The sequence below is a fragment of the Zingiber officinale genome, chromosome 10A (genome assembly GCF_018446385.1).
Source record: "Zingiber officinale cultivar Zhangliang chromosome 10A, Zo_v1.1, whole genome shotgun sequence".
In the NCBI taxonomy this organism is placed as follows: domain Eukaryota; kingdom Viridiplantae; phylum Streptophyta; class Magnoliopsida; order Zingiberales; family Zingiberaceae; genus Zingiber; species Zingiber officinale.
In genome coordinates this window covers 17,775,208-17,797,148 of record NC_056004.1, presented here as the reverse complement: position 1 = coordinate 17,797,148, position 21,941 = coordinate 17,775,208, and the positions used below count along the sequence as shown (strand labels likewise).

General features: G+C 42.8%; 1 protein-coding gene and 1 long non-coding RNA gene across 2 annotated transcripts; both read left to right on the top strand.

The window, feature by feature from the left end:
* Positions 1-11,024: 11,024 nt before the first annotated feature.
* LOC122027878 lies at positions 11,025-12,111 on the top strand. The gene is made up of 3 exons (XR_006124557.1): positions 11,025-11,439; positions 11,561-11,708; positions 11,812-12,111. It is a non-coding gene; the product is annotated as an uncharacterized LOC122027878 (long non-coding RNA).
* Positions 12,112-15,532: 3,421 nt separating this feature from the next.
* LOC122026480 (zinc finger protein GIS3-like) lies at positions 15,533-16,129 on the top strand. The gene has a single exon (XM_042585221.1). The coding sequence runs from the start codon at positions 15,533-15,535 to the stop codon at positions 16,127-16,129; it is 597 nt and encodes a 198-aa protein (XP_042441155.1).
* Positions 16,130-21,941: the final 5,812 nt, after the last annotated feature.

Sequence of the window (21,941 nt, the reverse complement as noted above, 5' to 3'; positions counted from 1 at the left end):
GGAGCCACTGAAGAGGACAAGGACCACCAACTTTATTGTGGTCAACGCACCGTCGACCTACAATATTATATTGGGTCGATCGGCACTCAACGAGTTTCGGACAATTATATCCACCTATTGCCAAAAGATCAAGTTCCCATTGGACGACAAGGTGGGGGAGGTCAAAGGCGACCAGTTGGCCACTCGACGATGTTACGTCAAGATGGTCAAATCAGAAGCGAGGGCCGCTCGAAGAAACCCACACTTGGAGGTGAACGCTATCACTGAGAAGCCTCTTACGTTAGTTTACGAAGAAAAGGAAGAGGTTCAAATCCACCACAGTCGGTCGGAGGCAACCACCTTTATAGCCGTCGATCTGGAGAGCGCGAAGAGGCAGAGTTGGTCGCCTGCCTTAGACACAATTATGATGCGTTCGCCTGCTGGATACACGAGCTTCCCAGCATCTCACCAAGTGTGGCTCAGCACGAGCTCCACGTCCGACTAGACGCTTGGCCGGTGAAGCAAAAGAAAAGGGACTTCAACGTGGAGCAAAATTTGATCATTCAGGCGAAGGTAGAGAAACTACTGGAGGTCGACCATATACGGGAAGTCCAATTCTCGAGTTGGCTTGCTAATGTTGTGCTGGTCTCCAAGCCAGGCAACAAGTGACATATTTGCATCGACTTCTGCGATCTGAATAAGGTGTACCCGAAGGATTTCTATCCGCTACCCAGGATAGATCAGATGGTGGATGCTACGATGGGCTGCAAGCTGATCTGCATGCTCGACATGTATCAGGGATACCATCAAGTGTCATTCGCCTTTGAGAATCAAGAAAAGGTCAACTTCATCATGGCCGACGGAACGTTCTGCTACAATGTCATGTCGTTCGGACTAAAGAACGCTGGTGCCACCTATCAGAGGCTCATTAACAAGGTGTTCTGACGACAGATTGGCCCAACATGGCGGTATATGTCGATGACATATTAATAAAATCTCTCTGAATTGTTGATCTTTGTGCTGACATTGAGGAGACCTACCAAACCCTGAGGGCTTATGGAATAAAGCTGAACCTGAGCAAGTGCCTATTCAGCGCTAAGAGCGATCGATTCTTGGGATACATCATCACCGAGTGGGGGGATCGAGGTGAATCCAAGCAAGGACAAGGCCCTGCAAGACATGCCATCGCCACATAGTCTGAAGGAGGCCCAATGATTGACCGGGCATATTACCGCCTTGTCCAGGTTCATATCTAAGTCATCCGACCAAAGCTTATCGTTCTTAAAAGTGCTACATTGGGCGACAAAATTCTAGTGGGACACAAAGTGCGACCGGACGTTAGAAGAGCTCAAGGAATACCTCAACCCCCTACTTGTATTAGCTAAGCCAAGGGCTACAGAGCCGCTCTAGATCTATTTGTCGACTATCGAATATGTGGTTGGCTCGGCATTAGTAAAGCAGAATGACCACGAACAGTAGCTCGTGTATTTCCTAAGCCATATATTAAAAGATCTGAGTCCCGCTACACTGGTCTTGAAAAGTTAGCTTACACTTTGGTACTTGCCGCTCAAAGACTCCACTCATACCTCCTCACACATTCGATCATCGTGATGACCAACAGTACCCTGAGAAGAGTCCTCCTCAACCGATAGACATCTGGGCAGCTAATCAAATGGACAACTGAACTAAGCAAATTTGATATTCAATATCAGCCCCGGAAAGCGATCAAAGCTCAAGCCTTAGCAGATTTCATCATAGAGGTACAAAATGCCAAGCCAGAAGCAGCTTGGAGAATATATGTCGATGGTTCGTCCACCCAACAAGGTAGCGGGATCGGCATCCTTCTAGTTTCTCCACAAGAAGATCGGATGCAACTCTCCGTTCAGCTTGATTATCGGGCCATCAACAACGAAGCCAAATATGAAGCTTTGATAGCCGGCCTACAAGTCACGTGACATGTTGGAGCCACAAAAGCTCTCATTCACTCGAACTCTTAATTGACCGCTTAGCAACTATCGGGGACGTTTGAGATAACCAACTCCCAACTCAAATTGTACGCAGAAGCTTTCAAGAAGCTACGAGCAAACTTCTAGGAGGTCATCATACATAAGATCCCCCGATCGAAAAATCAAGTGGCGGATGAGCTGGCAAAGTTAGCGAGTTCAATGTCACCGATCGTGATAGAGCAGCCGATCAAGCAAGTTTAATTAGTGACGCATATTGACAGGATGGAAGGGATAACCTTTCCGAACGACTGGAGGATGACATTGGTAGAATTCCTCCGATCGTGCACTGCACCTGCTGATCAAAAAGAGACTCATTTGTTAAAAAAGAGAGTCGGACGGTTCACCTTGGTCGGGAATTAGCTGTATAAGATAGCCTTCTCAAGGCCCCTGCTCAAATGCATTGGACCAGAGGATGCAGAGTACATCCTTCGTGAAGTGCACCAAGGCTCTTGTGAAAGCCATCTGGGCGGCCATTCGCTAGCTCGAAAGATTTTACTGGCAGGATATTTTTGGCCCACCCTCCAAGAGGATGCCTCTCGGACAGTAGCCATTTGCCTGTTCTGCCAAAAGTATCACAATATCTCGCACCGGCCGACCGAGGAGATGAAGACATCCATGGTGTCTTGCTCGTTCAACCAATGGGGCATGGACATCATTGGGTCGTTCCCTATGGCGATTGCTCAACGAAGATTCTTGCTCATTGTGGTGGATTACTTTTTCAAGTGGGTGGAGGTCGAGCCACTGGCTAAAATAAATGAACAAATGGTTATTAGATTCATCTGGCAGAACATCCTATGTCGGTTCGACATCCCCCGCCGGCTCGTCTCAGACAATGGAAGGCAATTCATCGACCGAAGATTTTGGGAATGGTGCAAAGGCTACAACATCCAACAGACCTTCACCTCAATGGCCTATTCCCAAAGCAACGACCAGGTAGAGGTCACCAACCAAGAGATACTCAGAAGCCTATGAGCTCGACTCGACCGTGCGGGAGGCAGCTGGGTCGATGAGCTCCTCATTATTCTATAGGCTCTCTGTATAACTGCTAAGGAGGCGACCAGCATCACACCATTTCACTTAGTGTATGATAGTGAAGCGGTGGTCCCCGTGGAGGTCGAAGAATAATCCGACTGGGTGCAGCTCTATGATGAGGGGAATGCTGAGCAGAGGTGCATGGAGCTTGATTTGGTGGACGAGACACGGGACATGGCTGCCATTCGACTGATGGCATACTAGTAGCATATGAAACAGAGTTACAATAGGAGGGTGATCCCGATATCCTTCCAAGTTGGTAACCTAGTCTGGAAAAGAATCAAGCCGGTCGGCGACGTCAACAAGCTTGAGGTACCATGGGTGGGACCTTACAAGGTCGTACAAAAACACCGCTTAAGAGCTTATTATCTTGAGGGCGAGGATGGAAGGCGGCTCGAGCGGCCATGGAGCGCGAATCATCTCTAACCCTATAGGGCTGGTTGAGAGGTGCGTGAGCGAACATTATGATGTAATCCATGTGTTTTTGTGATGCAGGACGGATATTAATAAAAGCGTAAGTTTCCCAGACTCTTGAGTTGATTGGCCTTGTTCAAAATCGAGTGGTGACTATAAACTCTTATCTAAGCATTACAACCGTCAAGTGGCGACGTTAAACCCCGATCTTCGTCAATCGTCGAGCGGCGACATTAAACCCCGGTCTTCGTCAACTGCCAAGCGGCGACGTTAAACCTCAGTTCTTCTTCAACCGTTGAGCGGTGATGTTAAATCCCAGTCTTCGTTAATCATCAAGTGGCGACATTAAACCTGAGTCTTCGTCAACCATTGAGCGGCGACATTAAAACCTAGTCTTTGTCAACCGTCGAGCGACGACGTTAAACCCTGGTCTTCGTCAACGGTCGAGCAATGATATTAAACACGGGACTTCACGAAAAATAGTATATCGATGGATGTTAAAGTGGGTAGTCCATCGCCGATCAGAAAAGATACATTTGCAAGTATAGAAAATGTCGAATCGAAGACACGGAGCAGTAGGAAAAGCTTGCCAAATGGGCGATTAAGCATTAACACTTCAAAAATTCTTACAAGAGCATGGAGGACAATACAAAATCAGGCAACATTTGCACGAGCGAGCTCACTCGAGGTAATCCAAAACATTGTCGGGCAACGACTCGATCAGCTTGTCCCGGCTAATGGCATTGTTTGTCAGAGTAGCTAGAATGCAGCCACCTTCCCTGAGTTAGTCGAGCGTCCCGTCGATCGTGAGGTTTGAAGAGGCGGAGAGCCTGATGGGCGACCTTGTCATTAAAAACATTTAAGCGGAGGTAGGCCTTCTCCATCAGCTCAAACCTGCCAGACTCGGCTCCCTGATAAGTTTCGAGGGCCGTTCGGGATGCCTGTAGCTCCTCCTTCAGTTGGGCCAGCTCCTCATCCTTGGCCTCAAGCTGGGCCTTTGATGTAGATTGATCGGCCGACTTGCTCTCCTGTTCGACGTTCAGCGAGGCCTCCACATCCTTCAGGTTATAAGCCAACACTTGAAACTCTATATTTTTTTATCTCCAAGTCTTTAATAGCTCGGAGCTTCCAGGTGTTGGCCGAGTGGACCTTTGCTTCGAAGGAAGCGACTTGTTTATTAAGCAGAGCCAGCTATGTTGCCTTCTTGGCGTTGTTTCCCTTCTCCGCTTCAAGCTGTTCAGAGCTCTTATTTAGATTGGCCCTTAACTGAGCCATCTCAGCGTTCATTTGCTCCAATTGTACTTGAGAAGCAGATGATTGGTCGCTCGGAGCACGAAGCTGCTAGACTTCATACTCCAAATAAGCAAGTCTGTGGCACATGGCCAGATTTTCCACCCAGTACTGCAAAGACGATAGCCGTATATAAGCCGAGCGGGCGGAAAAAAAATAAAAAAGAAAAAGAGGAGAAAAAGAAAGGTATACATCTGGGTGTGGCTATTAGCTAGTTCCCCTGGAGCAATAATCACCGCGTGGGCTCGGGCATCAACCCATATCTATGTGAGTGACCATTGGATTCTTATTTGATACTTAGGGGGTGAGGGACGTTGGGTCATCCGGATTGCGGTACTTGTCAGTTGGCAAGTGGATGATTGCTGTTATTGATCTCTAGCTGCTCGAACCAGATGGTGTAGAAGTCACCTTGCCCGTGTGTTGTGAGGAGACTGGCCGGATGCGAGACACTTGCGCTGCTGGCAAAGGCGAGGGCATGAAGGCTATCGGTGACGCATAGATCATTCCTTGAGGCAACCCGGACAACGAAGGCGTCCGATCGGAGGATAGGGACACAAGGAGTTCCCCTATTCCCTGCTCGAGAGGTGGAAGAGAAGTCTCACCCCGCTCAAATGAGAGTCGAGAAATAATCGTCGTGGGGTTCTGCAAGGCCGAAGATGCAGATTGGGAGTTACCCTCCGCTCGACGTCTCTTGCGTTGACAAAGGGGCTCGTCGGATGTGGCCTACTCGGAGGCCATCGATATAGGGGCCATTGATGGCCGAATAAGCGGAAGATCCGTTGTTGCAGCCGCTGCGTCGCTCGTGGCTGTCGAGCTCCCCAACACTTGAGTTCCCTCCTTGTTGAGCAGATCCTCGTTGGAGTTGACCGACTGCAAACCGCAGCTCTCCAGCTAGGCTATAGCCACGACGTTGATGTCTGCATCCGCAAGCTTGCATTTGTCGGCCAGCTGAGCTCGCAACACAATTCGAGCTGCATAAAAGGAAGAAAAATTAGTTAGATTCAAAGGTTGGGAGAAAGAAAGAGCATACCTAGGTTGGACGGAAGCTTGGTGCAGATCGAGCTCAGGCTGAACACGTAGAGGACGCCCTCCAGCAGCAACTTGTGGATATGGTACTTCTAACCGACCAACCTTGAAGCTGCGTAAAGGTAATCCGATCAGCTCTTATATTTCTTGAGATCTGGAGGGTTTGACACTTCTAATTGGCAGTTGGTCGAAAAGTCCGACCATTCGGGAAAGCGCACATAGACGAAGTAGTCTTTCCAATGTTTGTCAAAGGATGATTAAAGAAAATGAGGCCCACTTGGGATTGGAAGAGAAAATTCCCTGGCTCGGACAATTTAGGATAATAGAAATAGTGGAAGAACCGAGGAGTAAGAGGAATGTTGTGCAGACAGAATAGGATGATGACCCTGCACAACAGGCAAAAGGAGTTTGACATTAATTGGTGGAGAGAAATGTGAAAATATTTACAAACGAAAAAAAAGAAAGGGTCGATCGGAAACCATAGATCTACGGTATTGGTCCCGAAAAAAGCATACACCCAACAGTTGTTCGTTCAAGCGGTCGAAAGCCGAAGGAAGAGCGATCTGATAGTCAGAGGGAATTTTGTAAGCGGCTCTCAAACTCTCATCTTTGCCGCCGTCGAACCTGGACTCGATGGAAGAACAAAAAGAGAAGTGCGAGAAAAGATCCGATCAAAAAGGGAGGAAGCTTACTGAAAGATCGTCGGAGAGATAGAAGGAACATAAGGTCGTCGGAGAACTTGAGGACGAAAGTGCACGAAGTAAGGGAGAAGACGACGCACGCGAGGTTTCTAAACCTCGCGGCCGATCGCCCTGAGCCGTCCGATCTAGGGTTGTGAAAAACTAGGAGAAGATCCAGCTGTTGAATTCGAGAAGGCTCCTATCATGTTGCCAGCGGATATCCGCCTGTCACGTCAAATATGCGGCGGTAGCAAGGACACGTGGCACTCAGCCACCGAACAATATTAATGAGGCTTAATTAAAAAGCATGGCCGCGTGCTCGACCATAATGATTAGGGATTTACACGGTCTCCTAGAAATCTAGATAACGTCATGGCGCTTAGTCGAAGAGCTCAGGAAAAAGATTTTTCCCAAGTGTTGCCACACCTTGCCCGAGCGGCAGGAATAAGCGGGCATCATAGAAGAATGGCGGAAGCTTAGTTTGCTTCAAAGAGCTTAATCTAAGCGGCGTTTATATACCAGTCTGACAAGGCACGATCGAATGACAAAGGTGTGGGAATCCTCAAGGGTTACACTGGTCCAGTCAGTCGGATTTGTAGTCTCCTTCAACTAGACTTAAGAGAGAGGCTTGTGATGCGGTAATGGAGTAAGCCTACCTGGCACATGGTCAACTGCCATGATGGAGGTCAAAGTCAAGGCGGCCAACGCCCAAGCATCAAAGGGCCGCCGAATGGAGGATAATTGCAGCAGTCGATCGGGACAGTCAGGCCTTGACCGGAAGGATATGTGTCCGAGTTGACCTCCACTCAGGCTCGGGATGATACGTAAGACAGTCGACGCTCGATACGGAGTGGAAGGACATCGGATGAGACCTGGCCAAGGACGCAGCGGAGTCTCGACTGAGGGGCTACCCTGCTCGGCCAAGCAATGAGACCTGGCCAAGGACACGGCGGTGTCCCGACCGAGCGACTACCCTGCTCGGCCTAGCAATGAGACTTAGTCATGGACAGAGCAGAGTCCCAGACAAGCGGCTACTCTGCTCGAACAAGCAGTGGGACCACTCTAGTATCTCTCGACATCCTTTTGGGAGATAGTGTCGCTGACATGAGGCATGGTCGACAGGCAGATTGTACGGCCGAAACTTCTATTGTCGTGTCAGGGATATGTGTGCCCTGTTAAGGTATTATGTTAGGGGTGCGTTCCTGAAAAGGCCCTTTCATGGGACATATGAGAGAGCGTGCTCATACCTCTATATAAAGGAGGTCCTTCACTGGCGGAGGTATGCGTTACTATTGTATTCTATTATTGCTACTGTTGTTATACTTCTCCCCATTTCCAATGATTGACTTGAGCATCAGAGGGCGAACGCCGAAGATCCCTTTCCTGGCCAGGCACTGACGCCGTTTATTTTACAGAACAGAGCGAAGTCCATGTCCGGTCAACGAAACCGCCACCTCCTAGCTTTCCAGCTTCAGAGTTTCAAACATGATCAATAACTATGTCTTGAAAATAACAAGGTCATTTATGTTCTTCAGAATTGTCATTCTTTTTAGATTCTCAATCAGTGCATTAATTCTATCATTATGTTACAGAGAATCGTCATTATCTTTAGATTCTCAATGAGTGCATTAATTCCAACACTCCCCCTTGATGCACTTTCTTCACGACTCTAATTTGTTGTCAGAAAAAATTAAATTTTTATTTGGGAACAGCTTAGGGCACCTCCAATGCAAGGTTTATGAGAGGTTTGAAAAATCAAAAAAGCTGAATAAAAAGTCTTGAACCATTAAAGAGGTGAGGTTTGAGATTTGTAATTTAAGAGCAGTAGTGAAAACACAAATCTACTCTTTTGTGTCAAATTTGATATAACATGCATAAAGCTATGCAACTCATGCTATGACATGGATCATAAGAAAGCTCATTTAGAGTTTTAGCCATTGAAGACATTTCATTGAACTTTCATATTATTGATGTGGCATATTGGGATATTGAAAAAAACTCATTTAGAATTTTAATCATTGGAGATGCCCTTAGTTAGAATATCAGTAAATTGTTCTTGAGTTTTGCAATACTCCAATTGAATTCCTCCCTTCTGAATTGATTCTCTAATAAAATGATACTTGATTGCAATATGTTTTGCACGATCATGACTGATTGGATCTTTGCCAATAACAATGGCTGACTTGTTATCACAATACTAGATGGTACTTCCTTGAATCCTTGTTTTTCTCCCATGTCACAAAAAAATCTTCAAAGCCATATAGCTTGAGATGTTACTTTTGCAACAGCAATATATTCTGCAGTGGACTGAGCTACAACTTTTTGTTTCTTTGAATCCTATGACCATATTCTAAAACCAAGAGAAAAAAATATAAACTGAAGTGCTTTTCATATCATCAAGACAATCAACCCAATCACTATCAAAATAATCATTCAATCTTGAGTCTTCGACGGTATTATATAAAATCCCATAGTCAACAGTACCTTGCAAATATCTCAAAACTCTTTTTGCTACTCCATAATGAATCTGACTTGGCTCTTGCATGAATTTGGATAGTGAACTTGTTGCAAACATTATATCAAGTCTAGTAGATGTTAAATACAAAATACTTCAAATAAGACTTCTATCTTTTTTCAACATCAACCTTTTGGACTCCATCTTCTTTCTCTAAGTACTTCTCATTCACCATTAATGGAGTATCGATAGCTTTACATCCCAATAAATTAAACTTCATAAGAGCACCTTCTATATACTTTCTTTGAAAAATGAAAATCTCATTTTTCATTTGAGATACTTCAATTTCCAAACAATAATGTAGTAACCCTTAAATCAGTCATCTCGTAAGTGCTCATCATATTATTTTTGAAATGATGAACATGTTTTCATGAAGATTAAATCATCAACATATATTGAAATGATAAGAAAAATATCTCCCCTTCTTAAGACATAGAATGTATGCTCATTTTGACTTCTTTGAAAACCTCTCATTGTAAAATATTTATTAATCTCAGCATACCAAATTCGAGAAGCTTGCTTCAATTCCCATAGAGAGTTTTTCTCAACTTGTAGACTTTATGTTCTTCCCCTTTCACAAAGAAACCTTATGGTTACCCTTCATATACTTCCTCTTTTAGAACACCATTCAAAAAAGTTGACTTGACATAAGTTGATAAATTTTTCATTTCTTTTGTGCAGCAAGAGCAATCAATGTTCGAATAGTCTCCAATTTTGTTATAGGAGCAAATGTTTCATAGAAGTCAATACCTAGTTTTTGAGAAAATCCTCTAGCCACAAGTCTCGCTTTGTATTTTTTGATGCTTCCATCTTGATTAACTTTTGTTTTGAAAATTCATTTGACTCTAATTATTTCTCAATCTTTTGGTGATCAACAAGCTGTCATGTTTGATTTTTCTCAATCATAGCGATTTAATCGTGCAAGACTTTTGTCCAAACTTCATGTTTATTGGCTTCTTCAAAGCATTCTAGTTTAACTTCAGAAATATTACATGATTCATATATTTCACTTAATCGTCGAGTTCGTCTCAGGGGACTTTATGAAGAAAAGGAACTTGCATTAGAAGTTAAACTTGATGGAGTTTGGAAAAAACCTTGAGGACTTATTGTGTCAAAATTATCTTGAAAAGAAAAAAATTTCACTTTCACTTTCACTTGGTGGAGTTGATGAAGATAATATTACATCTTGTACTTGTGTTGCTGAATCTCTTCTTTCTCCTTCCAATTCCAGATTGCATTTTCATCAAAAAATAATATATCTGCTCATAATTAGTTGTTTAGCTTCCATATCATATAATCGATACCCTGCCTACATTACAAAGTTCTTTTACTTTCTGAATGTAACAAAGATAAACACAAGTTAATTGAATAAGAAATAATAAACATAAATTAAAAGACGGGTCAGAATTTATTTGGTTTGCAATCAGGATGGTTCTTAATCCAAGACAGTAAAAGCTCCAATAGAAAGATTTCTTTTTAATGAAAGCGGAGTAACCTCTTACAGTAAGCGTAGAAATGTAAAAATAGAATTAGAATTAAAAGTACAGAATTCATTAATAAGTGTTGTATTGAACTATAAAGATCAGAGTTCTATTTATAGCCTATTAGTCGAGTTTAGCCGTTAGCTGACGTGGCAGTTACAGGCGCCTCCATCGTGGCACCTTATTTGCTTCGCAATGGCTTGCAATGACTTCATGATAGGAACCTCATAACAATGTCTCGACGAGGTGCCTCTTCTTACCCAAGGTGGTTTAGAGTCTGGGTGCTTGGACAAGTCAACTTGTCAACTTCATGTTGACTTGTCCGGCTATTATGGTCACTTGGGTGATTCTCCGGCAATCCAAAGTTGGGTTCACCTTGTAAAATACCGAAAAAATGGCGAATAACCATAAGGAAATTTTTCAGAATTTTTAAAAATTTTCTGGAAATTTTTCGAAAATCGTATGGACGAATTTACAGACATAAAATTGGGCCCCGGGAAAGCCTGTTTATGGTACCCCATTTAAGCAAGGAAAAGTTGTGTTTCTTTTCCTTTTTATTTTCTTTTTCCTTTATTCTTTTTTTCTTTCTCCCCCGCGGAACCACCCGCGTGCCCGACCCTCACTCGACGCCTCCTCGCGCTGAGTCTTCTTCCCCCGACGAACCCATGCGCTAACTGCATCGACGGTTTCTTCTTCCCGCGTACAAAATCCCTCGACAAAAGGGAAGTCGGGCATCTCTTCCTCTTCTCTCCCAATCTCTGCCCTAGACGCCTCGCGCCACCCTTGCTCCGCCACTTCGCAGAGCGACGGCGCCGATCGCTACCACTGATCGCCTCGGATCCGTCCGATCTTCCCCTCTTCCTCTGGAGAGCGTCGCCGTCGCACGGGACCAGCGTCGGCCACCTCCACACCGTGCCCTAATTCCCGACTCCAGCCTCTGCCGGTTTCACTGCCTCGACATCTCTCCTTACTACTAGACGGCTGCTGACAGTCTACTTCGAGCCGGTAAACCTCAGGTATGAGTAGGGACACGCTGTGGTGCCCTAGGTCTACCACCCACACTTTCCTTCATCTCCTTCATTGGTGACATCCGGAATTCCCTCATTTTTGTACAATAATTCTCTTCCCTTGTGCTAGATCTTTGTTGTACAGATCTGAGATGTCTTAGGTTGGAGGAGAGCCACACTTGTTGGCTTCAACTACAATATCCAGCAGTAGACCATCTTTCCGACAGCGAACCCTTCAGACCGTATTCCACCAGCAGTCACTTGGTTGTGAGGAAGAGGTACGGTCAGTAGGTTATGTCTTGAATTAGGTTGTTTTATTTGATCTGTGATCTCCACTGCTGGATCACTACTTGATCCTAACAGTATACTGGAATCCAACAGAGAGGTTACATTTCTGTGGTGCTGGAATTGTGATCGTGAAGTAGGATTTGCTGTAGGTGTTCTTGGTTCCAACAGCAACAACCACCTTGTTCCAGCAATCTTATCGGTTGTGAATTGAGGTAAGGTGTAGGGGAATTTGATATAAATTGGCTAAGTGTGAATTAGGTATATGTTTATATGTTGATTAGGGTTTTGCCCTAATTTAGGGTTAGAGATTTTATTTAGCTATTTATACGAACTTAGCTAAACAAAATATATATATGTATTGTTTGACACATGACTTTGACTCGAGACGGTGTCTCGACAAGGGATCTATTTCGGATACGATCCTTTTATTGGAGGCGGATACTTTGACTTATCTTTTTAGATATGTCATTTGATATGCATAGTAGTGTTTTTAACAAATAGTAATGATTATGTTTCTTATCTGTATCGGTTGGTCACTACCCGATACCTGTTACATGCTTGTTTTGTTTACTTGTTATGCACTTCATGTTAGTACCTACCTGATTATACATGCTTATAGGGGTAGTGACAACCATGCTTTATTATGTTCAGGACCTAGGTTTTTATACCTTATCTGATCTGTGTACCTTTGATTTGATTCTTTGTCCTATGATACACATTTTGTAGAGATGGATAGGTTCAGGATATTCCCATGCTTAGTATCATATACCATCTCGCATGATTGCATGCTGTGTGATAGTCGGCTCCATTATTGTTGAGCACATCGCCAGTTACATAGATCTGCACACACCACCACTCATGGGTTAGTGGTATGTCAGGCATGTGTGTGACAGTTCTGTTGTTAGGCTCCGCTGGTCCGATGACTCAGCGTAGTAGCCGACAGACAATTCTGCTCTATTAGGCTCCACTGGTCTGGAGACGCAGCGTGGTAGCCGGCAAACAGTTTGCCCTATTTAGCTCCATTGGTCCGCTCATGGGTAGTGTGACGCAGCGTGGTAGTCGGCAGGGATCCCTCCTCTGGACTTGCTCAGGGAGATGAGAGCATTGCGCTCCCCCACTTATGATTTGGGGTAGGAGGATAGGTGTACTCCGACAGCATCCGGTCCACTAGGTCACTCATCAGGAGTAGTGATGACAGAGTGCACGGTTGTCACAGCCCTACCCACTCGGTCTCACCATCGTGTGTGAGATGGCTGACTGGTAGTAGGGGTGACCAGGACATGTCATTGGCATCATACACATTGATGCATTTATTGCATGTGTTTGCTGCACTTGTATGTTGCATATTGGATGGATGCATTTGTTTGACATGCATACAGGATTCCTATACCTCTCGGTTTATTATCCATACATCAGGTCCTGGTTAGTACAATCTTCTCCTATTTATTTCAGTTTATATTTATCCTTCTTATATCAGGAGACTGTACGCATGATTAGTGCTATTTGTTATTTTCTTTATTATGCATATCAGTAGTTACCCACTGAGGAGTTGACTCACCCCGTGTATATTTACTATTTTCAAGTTGAGGCTGTCCGGAGGAGTTCCAGTCACTAGTCCCCTGCAGATCGCGAGGATGTGTGTTTTATCTTTTGGTTTTCTTATTACTATCTAGATTTGTCCTGGTTTCTGACATATGGATATTGTGTTATCTTTATTGTCGATGAGTTTTATTTGGATGTTTTTGTGCTACATGCCTGCCTGGATGGTAGAAGAGGTGAGATAGTTGTGATTTGCGTTTTATGGGTGTAGTGGAGTATGATATAAGTTTTGAGCTTTATGGTGTAGTTGAGTAGGGTTTTTGACTTGGTTTTTTCTTATCGTTGCATTTGTTTAGTTTTATTATTTAACTGCATGGATGCTTGCTTATCGTGTGATATGTTATTATATATATTGTTCCACCCGTGTTGGTCGAGGTATCTGGATGATGTAGAAAGTTTCAGATTGTCACCCGTACAGAGGAGATGTTGCCGAAATTTCTTCTGGCAGGGACTCCCCCGGGGCGTGACACACCCAAATCCAACACCGGCCTTCTCCTCCAGTAGTCTTCCGCTCCAGCTTCTCGTCCCTTGGAAACGTCGCGCGTGTCTTTCTCGTCCGCTGATGTACTCTTCCGTAGTTTCTCGTCCCTTGGAGGCATCAAATTCATCGACTTTCTTCCCGTGTTATCTTTTCTTCTAGCTACGTCTTCCGCTCGACTTCTTGTGTTTCTAAGTTTCTATACACTTAGATACCAAGATCAGATACAATAGAACCTAACTTAACTTAATTGACCACATTAAAACTAGTACGATATACTTACAAGAACTGTATCCAACAAATACATATTTTTTACTTTTCTCATTGAACTTAGTTCTTTTTAGAAGGAACGTGAGCATAACATATGCAACCAAAACTTTTAAATGTCTTAGGGCTTGACTCAACTCCAACCTTCAAAAGGAGTTTCATACTTAATCATCTTGGTTGGACTTTTATTGAAAATATACATAGCTGAATGTATAGCTCATATCAGATGAACTTTGAAGAATATTTGAGATGAATATAATCGTTTTTTACTATAATTTACTGAAGATTACAAAGAAAAGCTTCACATTTTGAAACACTATACAAGAAGCAAACGATCGGGAAATGCAACCTAGTCGAGTGTTTCCGGATGTAGTCATCTGAGTCTTACGTTGACTCCATGCTGTCCATCCAAGACGAGCAACATTGACCATTCAGATCAATCTCATGCCAAAACTACCCTCACATGGATACAAACAGAAGAAAATTTATTGCTTAATTACTAACGCTTACTTTTCTGATGATTTGGGGAAATTCGATCTGATTATTTTTGCTCATAATTTTTTTTACCTATTTTTTCCTCATTAATGAGAGAAACCCACGCACTGAGCTCAGAATTATTAGCCGTATTATATTGCAATTGAGAAATGTCTACCGTACCAACTTAAACTCAAATTTGGTGGGTCCCACTCCAGATCTAGGACTCTCCTTAATTAAGCAAAAGAGATTTAGTTGTCTCCATGCGACTTCCGTTACGTAGAGACTCGGACGACGGCTGGATTTGAACATTAACAAGCAAGACACGTTCGTATATACACCCCGAGACAAACTTTCTAATCAGTAGCTCTTTGACTCAATTGCCTCAACCAGTGTAAGTGTTAATCTCCAACACGACAATTCTACAGATCGAGACAAGTACAGGAAATCGTGGAAACTGGTTCTCAACTACTTCCTTCACCTCGTGTCCTTGAACAGTCTTCTCAATAATGTTGTCAATCCGACACTCAATATCTAACTTGCAGTGTTTTGTTTAGGCCAAACGAGGCGTACTTTTCAGCTCCAAAATGAACAGCAGTTGCAGACTTGTGGACTCTCCATCTCCCCCACGTAAAGCATTAATCTAGCTCTCTAACAAAGATTTGACAAATTAAGAGGAGGAATGATTTAACTTTTAAGGAAGATAAGGACAAGTCACCTCAACCAATCATGCTCGCTCCCGTGGATTACAGCATTGATTAACGATTAATTATAAACATCATCCATCTCTATGTCACACCTACTCTTCCCTTGTCTCACTCGGTCATGGAACATCAATTACCTTTACTCCACTTTTAACTTTAATTCTCTTATATAAAGCCCCCAACAAGTACTTGCGAGCACCATTAAATTCCTTTCTCCCTCTCTTTTGCTCTGTGTTTACCTACGATTAATTAAACAGAGGTGATATTAATTGTAGAAGGAGGGAGATTGAATATGGAGGAGAAGGCCGCGACGAGCCCAAGGATCAGGCTGTTCGGGATCCACGTGTCGGAGAACGACAGCGTCTCCGGCGAGGCGAGCAGTCCCACCTCGGCGGCGTCCAGCGAGCGGAGGAAGTACGAGTGCCAGTACTGCTACCGCGAGTTCGCCAACTCGCAGGCTTTGGGCGGCCACCAGAACGCGCACAAGAAGGAGCGGCAGCACCTGAAGCGCCTCCAGCTGCGGCAGCAGCACCTCTCCGCCTCCGGCCGCCGGTCGCCTCACGCGGCCGGGAACTACTACTGCCAGAGCATCGCCGCGCGCGAGGCCTTCGCGCCACCGCCTCCGCAGCACCTCCTCGCGCCGCAGCCGGTGGGACCCTCGGCCAACTGGGCCTACTACGCCAACTGCCCGACCTCGCCCGTTCATCACCTGTCGCGTGACTGCCTCGTGCCGCGCTCTTTGCCTGCTAACGGCGGCGGTAGGTTGTACAGGGACGGCCGCTCGATCGAAGGGTCCGCAACCTTCGCCGCGTTGACGCCGGAGGAGGAAGCGGCGGAGGAGGCGTACGGGTTGAACCTGCGCCTCAGCCTTGCACCTGCCGGTTCATGATCCAAATTCATCGATCATCTCCTTCGAGCAAATCATATACCTCTGTATACTTGCGATTTCTGAAAAATTATCATCATGTCAACTTTCACACCCTAATTTCTCGAATGGAGCTCTTGCTAGTTGCGAGGAATTATTTATTATCGATAATCAAAAAGGCACATCGAGAATCTCAAATTTGATCATGATTTTGTTTCCTTTCTCAAAAGTTTGTGAAGACTCAGTCCGAACAGACATGTGCAAGGAAAAATCCCCTGGATGAGGTCATCTTTGAGATGCGTATCTCTTAGTTTAATACATTATGGCCTCTTGCTCTTACGTAGTTGTTTTCTTGCGGAGTTAGGTTTACGAAGATCTGCGTCATGCAGGGAATAGGTTTGGCTAATTTGTACTTATTAATAACGCAGCCAAAATTCAACGCAGAGCAGTATCAAGATCTAGATGTTTGGACATTACTAGCAGCATTTATAAAATATAAAGCAGGGCAGCCAAATACTGTGTGAATAATAATAATAATAATAATAATAATAATAATAATAATAATAATAATAATACATTCAAACAGTAAGTGGGATCACAAAAATAGTTGTAGCAATCTATGCTTTCTGTCATTTTGGAGAACAACCTCTTATAATCTATATTATGGTAATATTTTCTTGCAGGAAACCACCAGCCCTGAGCAACAAGCCAGCAATGACATCAGATGTGCTTAATTGTGTTTTTATGAAAATTTCATTACAAAATCTGTGAGATAGCACTAGAAGTTATCTATATATATATATATATAGGATAAAATAGATGATTAATTATTTTATAAAAGACTAATATTTATTATTGATTAATGAAAAAGATTAAGATATCATATATTTAATTTATCTGTTAATCTAATCTATAAAACCCTATCTTGACTAGTGTAATGCCTAGCTATTCTATGGTGGGACTCGACGGACCAAAGTGGGTTTAAGAAGTTTGAATATTAAATTAGGCGGAAGCAAGAAACGGAGAAGGAAGAAACAAGAAGTTGGACGTAGAGTTTGAATCGATAGGACGTTGCATGTTTGTCTCCACATCCACAATTAATCATGCACACATCTCAATTTTTGGTAAGTCATTGGAAAGAGGAGACAAATTCAAATGGTTGATGTCGTCGATGACACACAAACTAGCTAAAGCATGGGCCTCTTCTATCTGTCAATGGAGGCAAAAACCAATAATTAAAAGAATAAATAAGAAAATCATAATTTATATTTTAATTAAGATAAATATTATAAAAGTTAATTTCTAGTGCACATACGTTATGTTTTGGATTTATTTGATAGGCAAATTAAGAAAGAGATCGTCTACCTACACAATTAATTAGGTGAAATTCAAACGCCAATTTTATAAAAAAAAAAAAATAAGAAAAAACAATTGATCATATTGAGCACGGTCCAAGAATGACTCAATTAGAGAATCATAGATTAGTCCATATAAGGATCAAATCATAATTGTTACTCACTAGCCTCTCTTTTATCTTCCTCAACCAATAAGCTAAGCCTTCTTCCTCTTTTTAGATGAAGTTTTGATCATTATTATCTGCACTCCAATGTACAGATTATATTTAAAATGATGTTCTTGTTAGAAATTTAATATAAATGAGAAATTAAATTTTAATCATTGGATCAAGATTGATAAATTTTGATCAGTCAATATGAAAAGTTTAAGTGCCCTTTGGATAGCTAAATCTCATTCATTGATTTTCAAAGGGTAGTATTTAATAAAGAGGTAGTGTTGTCTCTTAGGAAAAGATGTTATCTACATCATTCAATTCAAAATAGATGGATGAAATCTAATTGAATCAAGAAGTTCTTATATCCCTTCATTAAGTATAAATAATATCTCTCACATCCCTATTTCACTCACTCAATTCCTTCCAAGGAAAGCAAGCATTGCATTCCATACTTGCATTAGAGAGTTCGAGAAGCTTCTTTAGTTTGGAAAAACTTGATCATCAAACTAACCCTAAACTCGTGTATTTATCCCCCATTGATCTCATACACCTATACGAGTTGTTCCGGTCAAAACAAATGTTGAAAAACAATATTAGCCTGGTATCAGTCGACTGCCTCCAGCATCAGTCGACTGCTTTCTTCAACACAACCTCACAGAAGCATTTTGTGGACGAAAAATACTGTTACCAGTTGACTGGTAACTGTACTAGTTGACTGATATCCTTTTCCAGCCTAATTCAACATTCTGAACCCAATTTCAGAAATACACCAGAAATTTCACAGACATCCAAAATACCCTAAATTTTGTGAAGGGGTCTGCTTTGCTCATGTCTACTTGGAAAAAATACATTTAAAAATATATCTATCACCAATCCCAAGATTGATACAAAACTCAAAACTATCTAAAAGGTTCAATTGAACCTTGACCTAAAGTCCTAGTTTTGACATCCTCTTAATGTATTTACCCATACTAAACCATAATACATCCCTAGCATTGGTTTATATGACATCTATACATCCAAAATCAATTATCATGCAATATGACCACAATGTCATATTTCATGCATGAAGCACATCCCAATTGTGTCAATTCCCTAAGGTTGAGACTCAAATTCGTCTCCAAACCACTTGTCACATTCCATAACCCAATCTAAACTCTCAAGTAAAACCCACTTAAGATCTATTTATCATGGGTCCCAACTTGACTCTTAGAGCTCCCCCTAGTACTCTTAACCTTAGCCACCACCCTAGGTGACTCATCTACAATTGCTAGGCCATATTGGTGCACTTCCGGTGACACTTGACCTATAAACCTAACTTTGTTAACCTTGGACACCTTATCCTTGGTTAGCTTCTCCTTACCTTTAAATGGATTTCCCTTACCATTTATTGGTTTCTCCTTGCTATAGTCATATGCAATCATAGCATAAGACTTTCCCTTAGCATTGGAGATACTAGATCGGTATCCCAAACCCGATCTATCATTGTTGGGTCTTTGACTACCCAACACCATGCTTTACCCTCTAGATCCAATATTGAATCTATCTAGGGGTTTCTCCAATTGATCAAGCTTTGCCTTCAAAGCTTGATTTTTTTCCTTTCTAGGTCCCTAACCATAGAGTTGATTTGTTCACATTAGACATTCCTAAACCTACCCTTCCTAGGCATGTATCTCCCCTTCTTGGGATTAATGCCTAAGTTCTCCCATTACCTTCTTTTCCTTAGGTAATGAGAATCTAACTTGTTTAGGTCTAACATTCATAGGTATCTTAAGGTTGTTTCTAACATTTACCCTATTTCTATCATGATACCTAAAGCTAAAATTTTGAATGGGTAAATAATAACAATTATTTCTAGCATGCATGGAGGAGTTAAAATTTGAGTTAACCTTCAAGTTAGGATATACCTCCCTTACCCTTGAAGCTCCCCCCTTGACTTTTGCTTCTCTTTTTCTCCCATTTCTTCAAATGCTCCAACTTTTTGAGCTCTCCCTTCCTTGGACATTTGGTGTGGTATTGACCCATTTCACCACACATGAAGCATCTAATGTGCTTCTTCTCCTTCTTATTCCTATAACTCAAATTAGATTCTAAAGGAATTAAATTGAGTTTAGGAGTTATCTTCTTCTTACTCAATGGACACCTACTCTTGTAGCGTCCCATCTTATTGCACCCGAAGCAAATGATGTGGTTCTTTGATTTGACTTCGGTGGAGGTGCTAGCAAGGTTGACTTCCAAGACTTCTTCTTCGCTTGTCTTGGATTCTCTTCAACCCTTGAGGATGTAGATGATGCCTCATCTTCCTTCTCCTCCTTAGATGTTGAGCATGAATCAACTTCCGGTTGCTCCTCCTCTACTTGAGCCATTTCATCCTTTTCTTCGGATTTTCTTTCTTTTTGTGTAGGTATGAGTTCTTCCCATGGAACCTTCTTTATCTTACTCCACAAATCATGGACGTTCTCATATTTACCTACTCATCATGTCATTAGGCAAAATATCAATTAAAATTGAAATTACCTTTGAATTTACCTTTGACCGTGAGGATTGCTCCTCCGTCCAATAATGCGGTCGGAGTGTCTTTCCGTTCTTGTCTTGGACTTCGAACGGTTCCTTGACCACCATCATGGTGTCCCAATCCATATCGAAGAAGACCTCCATCTTCATCATCCAATACGTGATGTCTCATAAGCCTTCAAACTTTGGAGGTGCTATCGAGTCGGCCATCTTCTTGAAGTTGCTCTTCTCGGCAGTTAGTCCAATGAAGTGCGGCCTTGGCTCTAATACCAAGTGTTGGGGATCTTGTGGTCGACTGGAAGGGGGGTTGAATAGTCATTGCCCCCAATTCAATTACTTACTATGTATTGTTAATTTGTGCGGTGGAAATACAATACTAATACGAATATAAAAGCTAATCTAAATACAAAGCTAAAGACAATAAGGAAAGCAAGCAAACCGCTAATATGTTGCCTTTAACGTGGTTCGAAGATTAGAGCTCCTACTCCACGGCTGTCGATAAGGTGGACGATCCTGATCCGTCGGTGGATGACTCCCCGGAAAACCTCCGGCTAGTTCACGTAGCTCCTTGTGGGTGGAGAAATTCACCACAACTCCAACCAAGACCACTTGGAACACAAAGAACACTTGAGCACTTGATGACTACTAATTAGGATTAACCACCACTAATTTCGTCACCTTGGCCAACCATCCCAAGCTCCATCTTATAGAGCTTGGGAAGAAATAACCCTACTATTTTATCGTTACCAGTCGACTGGTCCTAGCCATTCGAGCACATAAACTCTCTGTGCTCTTCCCCAGTCGACTGGTCCCAGTTCCAGTCGACTGGCACAACTCTAAACATAGGGTTTCCCTTCCTGAGTACATTTCTTTCGTACTCGGACCCTCACGACTCGCTTGACTCTTCTTTGCAGCTTTGACCCCTTGCCTTTAAGCCTACTTTCTTTGACTCTCATCCCTCGAATGCATTCAAGCCCGTGGCTCATCCCCAATGTCATCCTTCGCGTATACCTCGAAGTCGCTTCTCTCGGCTCTTGTCCTTGCTGCCTTGTCCACAGTCCCTCGGATTCTCCATCCTTCACCGGACCCGAAGCCATCAAGCTGAGTCATATGTGTATCCTGCAAACATGTATACTCACATACATATATCAAATAACAAGGGTAAACTTAACTTAAACTCTTTGCCCAAATATTAAAACACATGGTCGCACGGACCATTGGGATTACTCCAACACTTTAGACCTGCTAATCCCTTTAAAGCTTCAATGAATGATCACTCTGTGTGAAAGTCACCTATCTCAAGCGCAGGTGGAAGGATTGATTGGTGTCTAATCGACCAAGCCATGTGAGAGGGAAAGTGAAGGAAAAAATACTTAGTTTTCTAATCCCTCCCTTGAAGAGGCATCCTGTCAAAAAGGGTTGTCTTAGGACGAGGTTGAAAATGGAAAATGCCATTAGTCTGGCATTGCGGAACAAAAAAGCAGTGAAATAGTTGTGGGGTCAAGGGAATTTCATACAAGCAGAATAAGATAGTGACCCCAAACATAATGCAAATATAATTAGGGACGAATTGACAAAGGGGAATGAAGAAATACTGACTCACGTCGGAGAAGAAAGTGGGGAGGGGGGGAGTTAAGGCCCGTAAGGATTTGATCCTTAAAGAAAGTCACATAGCCAATAAGGGCCTTGCGAGGACGATCATTTTTAATGGGCATGATCACATGATATAAGTAGGGGACTTTGTAGGTAAAGTGAAGATGATCTAAGTTCACCCTAGTAAAATCTGAGATTAGCTGAGTGTATGTAAAATAC